We start from the raw sequence: 13,504 nt of genomic DNA on the forward strand, positions 1-13,504 counted from the left end.
AATAAATAAATAAAATCTCACCACACACTGGCCACAAATGAGCGTCAGATTGGGGCAAGCAGGTTACATTGTTGGTTTGTAACCTGGATAATAATGTGTTTGTCTCAGTCAGCTTCCAAAGTCATGAATCAGTTGGTCGTGTACACAAGTTTGAGCTTGGTTCACTTCACATTGGGATTGGGAGTGTGGCATGAGAACATCCTTGTTGTACAAGATCAAAATTGGATTTTAGCAGTAAGATTATAACAGATTTTTATTGCATATTTATTTTATAAAGTATTTAATAGTACATTAAAGGTAAATAATTAGATCGTTGCATACATCAGTAACATTACAACAATTAATCATTAAGAAATATTTGATAGATTGTTCATCACTCTGTTCATTTGTGGTTAAATAAAAATCAATAATTGTTTCATTTTTAAAACCTGTCTTGTTTGTCATTATGTTTGCTGATTTGATTGACCTGATTTATTATTCATGCTTCAGAATTTCGTTAAGGGAGCATTGATGCTTCCTGATTTTCACAGTGCATTGTATGACTTTTCAGCAAGTGAATATATCAGTGCACTGAATTAATTTTATGATTGAGAAAGCCTTAAAAATGGCTGATTCTTTGATCAGTGCAATGGAACTGGTTGAGATGCACACAGTAAGACATGGGGTAACAGAGGCCAGCTAGTTAGAGCTGTGCAGGTAAATCTACAGTAATTCCCCTGGCCTCAGTAGGCATGTTAGCGACGGATGACTGCCAGAAACAGTGGCTCAAGTCCTGGTCAGAGTGAGTCAGGTAGATCTGGATGGATTATATCAGTGTCATGACCGGGATGATGTTAAGATTTACATCTGATTCACACACTTGAAGTTGAGGCTGACGCAGAGCCAGAGTCCCTTTTCAGCCTTGGAGTTTCAAGCCTTAGACCAGCCCACTTCAGTTCACGATTGACTATATTAAAATAACGTCATTTTCAATTCAGTACTTCACAGTGAAAATTTATTTAAACATTTAACACAATGTAATGTTTAACAGTATGATAATTTATTTTCTGTAAGAGCTAGTGCTCATAAATATCCAAACATTGAAATGAAAAAAACATCAAATAAATACAAATACAAATTAAGCTATATGTATAAAATAAAGATTAAAATCAAATGGATTGAATTTTCTATTGACACTATCACATCTTTTTCAAGGAAACAGCTGCTTTATAACTTCAAATATTTGTCATAAATATAAGAACATTAAAGGGTAGCTAAATCTTCACAATGTCCTTTTCTGCAATATCTGAATGTTGTAGGCGCGTGTTTGTTTGGATTTAATAGCCCAACAAAATTAATATAATGCATTTCAGTTTTTAATATTTTTGTTTTAAATTGTTAGCATTTAAGAACTTAGAATATTCATATGTGTTGTTCAGATGGATATTTTGTGCATTTTGCATTAAGGATATGTAGCATGTTAAAATTTGTGTGCGGGGTCTTTAAGAACTGCGTATTTCAATTCTGACAGCAGAGCGTTCTTTAGAAGACAGCGCCGATGGTTTTCTTTACCGCATCCGTGATGGTTGAAACTTGAGGTTATATTTTGTTTACTTTATTTTAATTTGTTTATGTGTCTCTGAGTGAAGATTAAAGGTCAACATCTGACAAGAATCAGACTTCATAGATTTCTTGTTTGGACATCATTAACCTGCATGCTGCATTCTGCTCATGAGGCTGTGAGAAACTAAATAAAAAGAGTGGAGCTGCGGTAAAATAATATATAAAAAAACTGAGGCTATGGTCAAATAAATAAATGAATGAAAAAAGTGCGACTGCTCAGAGTGCAGGCAGCTAGGGAAATCGGCCTTATGATGAGTTCAGACTGCATGATTTTAGCCCTGATTTTGACTCACCGACAGGTCTAGACTTCAGCAGACAAATGGCTGAAGTCACAGGCAAATCGGTGCTCGTGCATGCGAGCGACAATCACACAGAGAGGACATCTGAGAGAATCGCTGATGAGTCACCGATGCCTGTGAGATATTTGCCATGCTAAATATCTGGAGCTGTCAGCTATTCAAATCATGACATGTGAAATGAGTTTGACTGAAAATAACATTGGCGATTCCCTACAACCAATGAGAGAGCAGCATTTACTTTTGTGTGTGTGTGTACCTGCAGGCCAGCGGGAGGTTGAGGGAGAAGTTAAAAGCGCTCATTTTCGGTTTATTTGGACTTAAGAAATGGAGGAAAAACTAGTGGAGGTTTGACAGGAGCACCCATGTCTCTTTGATGTTTCATACAGAAAGTTAAAAAAGAAAGTTGAGGAGAAATGGCTAATTCCCTTCAAACCCACGTGAGCAAATATGTACATTTTCTACCCCATTAAAGGCTTCTTTCTCGTTATGTAGTTAATAACAAAAGATATACTATGTGTTTTTGGCTGTGAGACGTAGTTTGGATGAAGTAGTTTGGCAATTCCTCCTATTGTGAAGTCATGCAATGTGAAAGCCCCTGTCGCCAATCCATCGTGCAGTGTGAACAAAACAGCGACAAAACGCTAGCCCAGATAGTCATGCAGTGTGAAAACATCTGTGACACGACTACTTTAAAAATCATGCAGTCTGCACTCTGCATTAGCCAATCCGGGTCTGGGCTGACGCGATCATCATAGCAGAGTCAGCTAATTAAATATGTCCGCAATTGGCCCCTGTCTGAGCTGGGGTATTTGCATAAAGTGATCTGATTGGCTGACGCTTCCGTTGGCGCTTGAAAAGGTGAGAAGTTTCAAACTTCTGCAGCTTTCAACACAGCTGAATCGGCGTCAACCTTCCAAAAATCAGTTTGGCAACGCTTGACGTCACCCATTCAAAGTGATTAGGAAGCGTTGACGCTGATGCCTCATGTGAATGGGCCGTTAGAGAGGCACAATAACCCCTTATGACTGTCAGACATGCTTGAATGTTTGAATCTTGAGCAAAATCTGAGTAGCTGCTTTTCAAATATTGTGCTAAACCATTTTAAGAACAGTCATGTAGAGTTCTAGATATATTCCAAGTCTGGTATGGCACAGCATGATCACAAATTATTCTCTGACCAGAATCTTAGGCATGGATAGACAGCTGTGCTGATTCCTGCTGGGCTGGTAAATTGCCTTTGCACATGATGTTGCCCCTCTATTGCTTGGCTTCCACTTTCTCTATATCTGGCTAAGTGGAAGCACACTATTTATTTATAAAAAAAAATGTTAATCAACAAAGTAAATATCAGAAAAAACAACGTAAATATCAGATTATCCCTCTTATTGCATTTTGTATTACAATTGGATTACCAAGGCAACAACAGACGCATTTGTATAACATTCCAAACTTAAATCAGCCCTTTTAATTTAATAAATTGACATTTTTGGAGCTTTGGATATATATATATATATATATATTTGCACTTTTTGCTTCTTTGGCTGAGCACCGATTTAAAGTGATATGCGTGCTTTTGTGCAGTTTTTCATAACATTCCAAATACCTTCATTATCAGCAACACCATGAAAAATGAAACCACATCTATGTAAACTGACACAAGGAATGAATGGAAGAACTATTTGGCATGATGGTGGGAAAAAAAAGCAATTGCTGCCATGACCCAGATGGGAGATTTTGTGATTTTGGATATCGCCATCATTAATATTTATTTGTATCACCGTCATCAGGTGATGGTCACAAATAGAGTACCTAAGTTTATCAGTTATGCATAAACTGATATTCTGTCATAATATGCTGAGTGAACAGGCCATTTCAAAACACAAACTTATAAGTAAATATGATTGTCAATTCAAAACACAGTCAATGTAAATATACTGTAGTCACTTTTCTCAGTTGTTTAGGGGAAACCCTCTCTGAAACTTGACAGTTAAGGCCCTGTTTTTCCATTTGTGTGAATACACAAGACACAGTCAGACTTAAGGTAGATTTTACAGAGATTTTTATAGTTTCACTGAACATTTATATGTCTGGCTTAGGTGAATGCCTCTTTTTAGGCCAAAGGAATCTAGACACCAGTCTAGTGTGTACTATATGCCTGACTCACCTTTGAGAGATCCACCATTTCACTGGCATAGTCTCTTAACTTCCTCTGCTTCAACCGCAAATGACGAAATCTAGTCAAAGACAGAAAGACATGCGCTCATTAATACATTCACTTTCTGCCAAAAAAAAAATCTCTAGTTTGATTTCTCCTCTCACAATAATATATAATATTACGTTGCAAGTCGTATTCATAAGTTTCAGCGATCTCATTTGTATGTGCTCATGATATGTCCATGAAAATAACCTTTTTGTATCACTAGGCCAAGTGCTCAAAGCAGTGTAATTTTAAATTAATATAATGTTATAGAGTACATACTAATAGAATTTGCTTTATAAGCTTAAAAGTATTTTTATATTTTCATTTTTTTATTAAAGGGGTTGTCCACTACATTATATTTTAAACTTTAGTTGATGTGTAATGTAGCTGTGTGAAAATAAACAAAATCTCTAAATGTAATACGCTCAAAGTACAATGCAAAGGGAAACATTGGCTTTTACAGAGTTAGTGAGGTGAGATCACAAATGCTTCAGGTTATGCGCATACACCCTGCGCAGCGAAGAGGAGTGGCCAGAGGCGCTGTAATGTTATAGCAGAGAAAGCTAAAATGCTGTCAAACGCTGCTATTTCCACAGAGCTTGTTCTGTTTCTGTATTTAGGCTTACAAAGGACATGACACAAAGAAAGAAGTGCTTACAATTAATTACGTTCCAGAGAATTATAGAAAAAGATATAGCTAGCAGTTGACAAAGGAGGGCTTCCAGAAACTCTCCCAGTTCAGTGCTGATTCGGCTAAAAACTCCACAAAGAAGCAGTTCCAACCATAATAGAAGAAGCTGTGGATTGTAAGCCACAACCTGTAAGTATTATTATTTATTAAAATCAATTATTTAGGAAATGCTGTGTGGTACTGCTAACAATGTAGCTACAAATTCATATTTATCAGTCAAACAGCTGTAAACACCCACAATCTTCGCCAGTGCTGCAGTGTCTCTCCATGTGACCATTTTCCCTGCGTTCTACATCTCCATAACCCCAATATAAATGAAAGACACTTGACAGATTTTATTTCAGAGAGTAGGCATGAGGTTCAGCTGTGTCCTTTTCATTTTCAGCCTAATTCAGGCTGACACTGACACGGCTACACTAACTGACAGTATTTACGCATCAGAGGCACAGAGCATGCTAGTGACTGGACGAAACGTTTTCTGGTGAGGTGGAGCCGGGGTGGGCTTTTAAATGAACTAGAAAATTTGGCAGTTTTTGTAATGTTAGCTGAGTAGCTGTATATAATTAAAGTAACATATATGAAAACATAATGTAATAAAAAAAAAAGCATGAGCACACATTGCTTTGCATCTTGTAAACACAATCAAACCTTAAAAATACACTCTGGGCCACCCCTTTAAATTAATCTTGACCTTTTGTCATTTAATAAAAAAACTACTTTAATCTAAAATGCATTTTTGAGCTTTATTTCAATTACTGAATCAATTTAATTGATTTGATCTCTGCCAATGACATTTGATCTCCAGCACTGAAATGTTTCGCAGTACATTTGTGCATTTTCTGACATGTGTTGATACCAGGCTTTCCAACAGGCTGACAGGGCATATGTCTCTGAATATTTAGTGTCCCAAAAAAGCAAAATGGAAATTGTAGGGGAACCGTCAGCAGCTGCCGAAGCACGCAGAAATGACCAGAGTCCATGTGTCATGAGGCAAAAAAAAAAGTCAACAGCCTGAAAAACACAAACCAGAATGACCTCCTAAGCATTTGGCGGTCTGCTTTCTGGCATGGCGGTTCAGCTGTCATTGCGGCACCAGTATTTTTGGAGGTTCTGCTAACTGTAAAACAGGAAGTGAGAAATCCATCCAACCTTATGGCTATTCACAGTTACTGATGGATCTCATACATACACAACTCAAATATTCCAGAGGCAGATTCCTGCAGACATTAATAGCGTCAGTGTAAATTCACACATCAGCACTTCCTTTGCACTGCTCATGAAGGAACTGCAAACTTATCTGCAGGAAGATGTGAGGACACAACACCGTAAACAACACACTGGTCAAAAATCAGCTGAGAGACTGGGAAACTGCCTTTTTTGCAATAACCACAAGATAATCACAAGACCATATATTATAGAAGATGCTAAGCAATGCACAATGTGATATCTGTGAAACTGACATTTTCGTTTTATGGCGCATGAAAGTTTTTGAGCAAAATTAAATATTCTACAAATCCATTATTATATAATATTATAAAAATTTATCTGTTTCCTCTCTATTCTTTTCTAACATCTATATAAGACTATCTATAGCTCTGTCACCTCACAACAATAAGGTTCAAGCCTTGGCTGGGTTAGTTAGCATTTCTGTGTAAAGTTTGTATGTTCTCCCCATCTTCGTGTGGGTTTCCTCCGGGTGCTCCGGTTTCCCCCACAAGTCCAAAGACATGCACTATAGGTGAATTGGGTAGGCTAAATTGTCCACAGAGTATGCGTGTAAATGTCTATGGGTGTTTCCCAGTACTGGGTTGCAGCTGGAAGGGCATCTGCTGCGTTAAAACATATGCTGGATAAGTTGGTGGTTCATTCTGCTGTGGTGACCCCTGATAAATAAAGAGACTAAGCCGAAAAGAAAATGAATGAATAAGACTATCTATGTATACAAACACTTGTATATATGCTATATGATATGCTTTATTTCCATAGGCGTAATGACTTTTATACTGTAAAAATGCAATTAAGGCCCAACCTGACCCCTGGCCCTAAACCAAACGCTCACAGCAAACCTCTAATTTTAAGTATAATACTTGTTAAGTATGGTTAAGTGTCTTGAATTACGAGGACACAAGGCTAAGCCATACTGGGGCTGCACGATATTGGAAAACACTAACATTGCCATATTTTTCTATTCTGTGATATATGAATACATTTTTACTAGATGTGTTGAATTACTATTTGGAAAGAATTTACAATTGTAGATTGATTGGGATGATTCTGTATGGGAGTGCATCAAGTACAAGAAACAAGCATAGATCAATTCAATAAAGAAAAAACTACAAATTAAATAAACAACAGTTTATTGTTTTCCTGTATTCAGGTATACAGTCATTTAATAATCAAATGTAAAATATTACTGCATAGTCTTATTAACGTTTTAAACTGCATAGTCTTATTCGCGTTTTATAAACAATTCAATAGAATTTATCGTAATTCATTTGTCAAAGTTACAAATGGTACAATTTGCTTTCAAAACCCTCACAGGCCTCAAAAGGCACTTGCGAAATGAAAAATTATAATCCAAACTCAACATTGCGTATACTCGCGATATGGCAATTGCGACTGATCACATTGCAATATTAATGCTGAAACGATAGATTGTGCGGCTCTAATGCCCTATTTACATGGGGCGTCAGCATCAACGATTTCCGATCACTTTGAATGGGTGACGAACCGTTGCCGAACTGCATTTTGGATTCATAGGCGCCTATTCAGTGGCATTGCTCACTGCAGAAGTTTGAAGCACTAACGGAAGCATCAGCCAAGCAGATTGCTGTATGCACCAGCTTAGAGAGTAGCCGGTTTCTGAGTAATTTCATTGGCTGACGCTGCTATGACGATCGCGTCAGCCCCAACTTCAGCCACGCCCTCTGTCAAGCGTTGACGCTGAAGCCCGAGGCTTGAAACTTGAGGCTTGAAGCAAACTTTCCATCAATAGACGTGTTCATTCAATCCCTTCTCCATTAGACTGACTAAAGTGAAGTATACAATAATTCATAACAACAACTTTTCTTTGAGCAAATTTAAGTCAGCTTCTTTGCCAATCTATCACTGTACATGAGGATGTATTCATAAACTTTTATTTTTTCTTTTATTTTAGTATACATTTTGGACAAATTTCCTACAGAAAGTCATGTCTTAAAGATGATCCCTTTAATCACTTTAAAAACCATCTTATGCAGATAATGAGTTGAAATATAGTATTATATCTCTTCACTGTGTTTCCAGTGTGGTCAGTAAAACTGCCACCATCTCTTAACAGTCTTATACTTAAAAGGGTGATATATTAAAAAATTATTTTAATTTTATTGCTCACAATATTAAAAAATATATCTTTTTTTAATACCTGATGTAAAAGCATGATTTCTGAAAGCTACTAAAATCTCCAGTTAGTAATTCTCCATCTTAAAATCTCTTCGTAATTTCCATAAATCATTTTTTTTTTCGATTGTACTCTTTAATGCAAAACATGATATCTGATATCTGTAAAAAAATTGAGTTATCTGTTTTTGCAAATAAGCTCTTCATATACTGTAACATGTATTGGGAGTCTGGAGTTTTTGACAAGTCTGCATAGAGAAGAGTATTATTAAATGTGTGTCACATATACTGTATTGTGCCACTTTGACATCTTTAGACAGACATCGTTCCATCTCTTCATTACTATAAAGAGCACCTTCAGATCAGCTACTGGCATTTGAAAGAGCCAGGAGAGTATTGTAGGACTTGCCCTTGTAGGACTTATCTTGATGTTGTTTGCCTTAATTTATTGTAATCTACATCAGCAATCCATCCAAAGCTACTATTATTTATGCAGTTTACTCGTTCTCCCAAGATTTTTTCAGTTCTTTTTAACTGGAAGAGTCTCAGTTTCCCCCTCTTAAGTAAACACCAGTACACAATATTTAGCTGTTTTATATTCTACTCTAGAGATAAGTTCCTCTGCATTTTCATCTGCAGCACTGAGACTGAGAATGATTATGTTCTGAAGCTCCTCATCCTGTTCTTAAGGACTGATTTTTTATTCCATCTAATTTCTTAAGCTATGTAATGCCAAATAGTAAAACTATACTGCCATTACATATTACTGGTCTTAGCATTGTGCAGTATACTATTTTCAATGATTGTTGACATGCTCTCAGATATACCCATGCCATGTATCTGTTGTTTTCTTTATGAGTGCTGCGTAGAATGTAGAATTCTTACAAGGTATTTTACAGTATTTTAAAAATACAAAAATATAAGACACTGAAGTATTTTGATACAAAATATTAACCAATTTTCATAAACCCCTTTAAATTCAAATGACAAAATACTATTTTGTATTTAAAATACGTGTTTAACATTTTTGTCTCATAAATACTGCCTGTCCCTGATTTTAAAAATTCTGTATCCTCATAAACTGCATAAACCTATACACACACAACAGAATACAATAGGATCCACAAACACCTAGTGAAATCTAACAAAGATTAATTAAATAAATCAAATAAATGCAACGTTATTGGCAAATAAAAAGTATATATCTTCAGGTTACAAGCACAACTTTCCCTGGGATTCATTTGTGGATTTCTACACACATTTGCTAATGTGTGGATCTTAACGCTCTTTCAGCTTTTAAAAATTGTGATTGTTTTCCCCAAATGAATGCCAGGTACATTTAAGTCATTCATTTGTCTTTTTTTCTTTCTGAGGTACATATTATTGCAGTTAAATATATATCTTTAAAATGAGGTAAAATAAATTATAAATAATCAAATCAAATATTATACTCATTCAAATGTTTTAACCACTTAAACTCTGCTGCTATTTGGGGATTTCCGCCTGGATTTTGCCAACCCAAATTTAAAAGCTTCCCAAATCCACATGCAGAGGTGTAAATGCAAAAATTTGGTATCATATTAAAGAAAACCCTTTGAATTTTCATAAAACACTATTAAAGTGTTTAAAATAACTGTATATGTCGTCTGTGTTATAATAAACAACTAAAAAAAGAGGCACTTTTTGTATTTTTTTTTTATAAACTCAACTTTGAAAGTGTACCTTTTAGGTTCTGTGTGGTCTAGCATACTGTAATTAATTTTGTTGGTTCCTGCACATTTCTGTAATCATAGGAAAAAAGAAAAATGTCTCTACCATAATCTATGCAAAAGTTATTGCATTCCAACTGATGAGAGGTGCTGTACAAGCCACAGAGACCGATCCTTGTTTACATATTTCACTATTCTTTTGTTTGGTCAAACATAATTTACTGTGTTTGGACCACATCAGACATATAAAAGGATTATTTATGCACATCACCTCAAAAACAAAGGAGAATGGCCCTGAAGGGCACAGCATAAGGTAAGAGATGACAGCTGTCTGTGCTATCTGGGGCTGCTTATTGATCATGAATGTATTGTTTACATTTCTGTGCCATGGAAACACCACAATTCATTCAACAACTGTTTGGCATATGAATATAATTCAGTAAAAAGAATGCTAGAACTGTATGAGCACCAGCAAGAGCTTTCATTTCAGCTATAACTTGTACATGTGTCATATGAAAAAATATGAAAATGAACCAATGTAAAATACCTTGGTATGCAAAATACTGTGTATTTAAGTGTAAATAACTTTTATACAGTAGAATAAAAACCAAAGTGATGCATATGTGCAAAAAAATATAGATACTACACTTTCAAACGACACCACTTACGGGGGTCTGGTGCAACGCTAGCCCTTTAAATGTGAAAGCGAAAGTCGATGACATCACGGACCCGAGACGCAGAGTTTAAGTGGTTAATATAAAATCCATTTTAAACAAACAATTTTTTTTTACCTGCACAAAAGTATTTTGTGTCAACTATAAAAAAAATAATTAAAAAAACTCCCAGTCTTTCTCTGCTCATGAATTTCTCAGGGCATAAATTCTGTGACGTAATGTCTGAATGCTAATAGTGAAGGGTCACTCACACACGGATGGCCTCCAGCAGGCACCTCTGATGGTGTCGATGTTCTCCACTAGTGTATTTAGTTTGGGTAGTGCGATGCAGAAGCCAACATTCCCTCAGCACATTGGCTGCTGCATGTCTGATCTGCGCCACAGAGAAGATGATAAAAGTGTTAACAAGTCATCTATCCATCATAAACGTACAAAGATGCTCTATTGAGCGTCTGCAGCTCATTCATTAAGCAAACAGGGAAGAACAGGGTAGTTCAACAAGCAAATGTATATTCTGTCATCATTTATGGACCTTTCACCTGTTCCAAACCTGGGTTTCTTTCTTCTGTTGAACACAAAAGAAGATATTTATTAGACTATTATTAGTCATGAAACCTTGAAAATCATGACCTGACACATGAATACAAATGAAGTTAATGCATGCTTATGACAACTGTCAATAAGTGTCATTCACTCAGTTATGTCATGTCAAATGTGACATAGTTTGAGATGTCTTTGTCTTTGTTTTGACAACTTGCCATAACCGAATAAATCATACTTACTCCCAGGGCTTTTTATATAAAAGTTGATATTTAGCAGCACCATGTTGGTGTTTCATAACATCAAATTTTTTACGAATTGGGTCATTAGCCCAACGCTCAACCCCTAACCTGGAGGACAAGGACATACACACATACACTACGGACAATTTAGCTTACCCAATTCATTTGTAGTGCATGTTTTTGGACTGTAGGGGAAACCGTATGAAAGTAATTCAGTAGCAATACTCGAGAGCTTGCAAATGTAAATGTGAGCACTTGTGATAAGAATATTTGTATGTGTAGGTTGAAATGTACACTTACAGCTCTGATGTGAACAGCTGAAATCCTCGATTTGCACACACACACAACAATCCACACACTTGTGTTTTGAATTGGAAGTTGCAGATTAATAGTTGTGTATTTGTAAAATGTCATTCACAAATACAAAGTGACAGACACACGTGTGCACGGCAAATTTGATTGCATCTCCATTCTACAACCACAGGTCGGCACTCACAACCTCTCAGATTCGTAAGTACAACTACAAATCTCCCGCGCTCTGACTTTTGCTACACATCTCCCGCGATCTCTGTAGCAGAACTCATCTGTGCACTCGCAGATGCAGAGGCGTGAGCAGCGCGGGGCGGGGGAGGGGCGGGGCTGGTGTAAAGCTGTTTCATTGGCTGAAGCCTGGCCAATGAACAATGCCAGCAGCCAACAGGACTGAGGTGCAAAATAATCATTTGCCACGATTATTTTATTATTTAGGGTTTATTTCAACTATTTTCTGAAAAGATTTTTGTTAAATATCATTAATTCTACTGTAATGTACATACCAGTAAAAGAGCAGCAAAGCCAGTTTATTGGCTACAGCCAGCCAATGAGATGGGGCGTTTCTGTTTGTCAGCACACAGGGCAGCTCACGTTGTTGGAGGCCTCGAGCAATCAGAGGGTAAGTTATGATTTTTTAATAATTATCTATATGTTCAATACTGTTAGCTAAGCTAAGGACTGTGCTGGGTGCTTCTCTTGTTTGTTTCTTATATAAGAAAACAGTTATGAGTTATCTAGGAGCTGCTTTCAATCATGTTATATGGTTCTAAAGATACGATTCAACCCACATGAAATAAGAAGTTGTAATAGTATTTATAGTAAATAATATTACGTTTTTGAACCATACTAACTATAATAAACTGTATTATACTGTATATATTGCAGTATCTACAACTTTGTTAATGAATGCAACAGCACACTTTAGTATTAACTAGCATGAACTTTAATAAATTGAAGTATATTTACACACACACACACACACACACACACACACACACACACACACACACACACACACACACATTAATAGCAATTAAAAATAACACTAGGCGTTTCAGTTTCTTACAGATCATACCGGTTTTGGTTATTATAACCTGCATCATGTCTATCTATCCATCTATCTTTTTACATGTTTGTGTACAGTGTGTCCTTTATATCACTTTTTTAATTATGAACGTTACTAACTATAGGTTATTTCTCAGTTTCCTGTAAGGATGGAGTGACAGGAGAGATCAGCATGTTTCAAGTCGATGAGGAACTCAGAGAAGCTGCATAGCTTGAATAGGATTTTATTCATGCTAAAGATGACATGAGGATCCAGCTCATCTACAAACACTTCAAAATGATTCAGATCGTTCAAGAGGAAGCCAACCATTTATTTTCTCTTTTTACCTGCCAAGATGACTACAGATTTGAACAAAACACACACTCACCCACACACACAACTTTTATTTTGATAATTGTTTAATGTAGTATTTTTACACTTTACTGTAAGGCAGGGGTGTCAAACTCAGTTCCTGAAGGCCCGTAACCCTGCACGTTTTTAGTTGCAACCCTGCTTCAACACACTTAAGTGAAAGTTTCAAACAAACCTGAAGGACTCAATTAGTTTGATCAGGTGTGTTTAATTAGGGTTAGAACTAAACTTTGCAAAGCTGCAGCCCTCCAGGAACTGAGTTTGACACCTGTTCTGTAAGGGAATGTAATTTGTCAAATAAAATTTACAGTCCAAATAAGTGCAGTGCAAATGTCTAGTTACTTGTATTGAAATATTTCAGGGTTTTTCCTTGTTCATAATGAGATGGAGGTGGTAAATCCAACTTCATCATTACCCATCAAATGTTATCTCCTCTTTAA

The 13,504-nt window shown here is 36.3% G+C and overlaps 1 protein-coding gene and 1 long non-coding RNA gene across 9 annotated transcripts in view; one reads left to right on the top strand and one right to left on the bottom strand.

Annotated features, from left to right (window-relative positions):
• Positions 1–13,504, bottom strand: part of kcnn4 (potassium intermediate/small conductance calcium-activated channel, subfamily N, member 4) — a 75,809-nt gene that overhangs the window by 6,897 nt on the left and 55,408 nt on the right. For all 8 annotated transcript variants that reach the window (XR_012391640.1, XR_012391642.1, XR_012391641.1 and 5 more), the window contains 2 exons: positions 10,805–10,926; positions 4,066–4,135 (listed from right to left, as the gene is read on the bottom strand). Coding sequence is in view for 4 of the 8 variants with exons in the window: in XM_073925407.1 (XP_073781508.1) it covers positions 4,066–4,135; positions 10,805–10,926 (192 nt within the window). In the remaining 4 variants the exon portion in view is untranslated. The remainder of the gene's footprint in view (positions 1–4,065; positions 4,136–10,804; positions 10,927–13,504) is intronic.
• LOC141378062 (uncharacterized) overlaps positions 1–13,504 on the top strand; it is a 40,993-nt gene that overhangs the window by 1,166 nt on the left and 26,323 nt on the right. The gene's annotated exons all lie outside the window — the stretch shown is intronic.

The sequence above is a fragment of the Danio rerio genome, chromosome 16, assembly GCF_049306965.1.
Source record: "Danio rerio strain Tuebingen ecotype United States chromosome 16, GRCz12tu, whole genome shotgun sequence".
Lineage (NCBI taxonomy): Eukaryota > Metazoa > Chordata > Actinopteri > Cypriniformes > Danionidae > Danio > Danio rerio.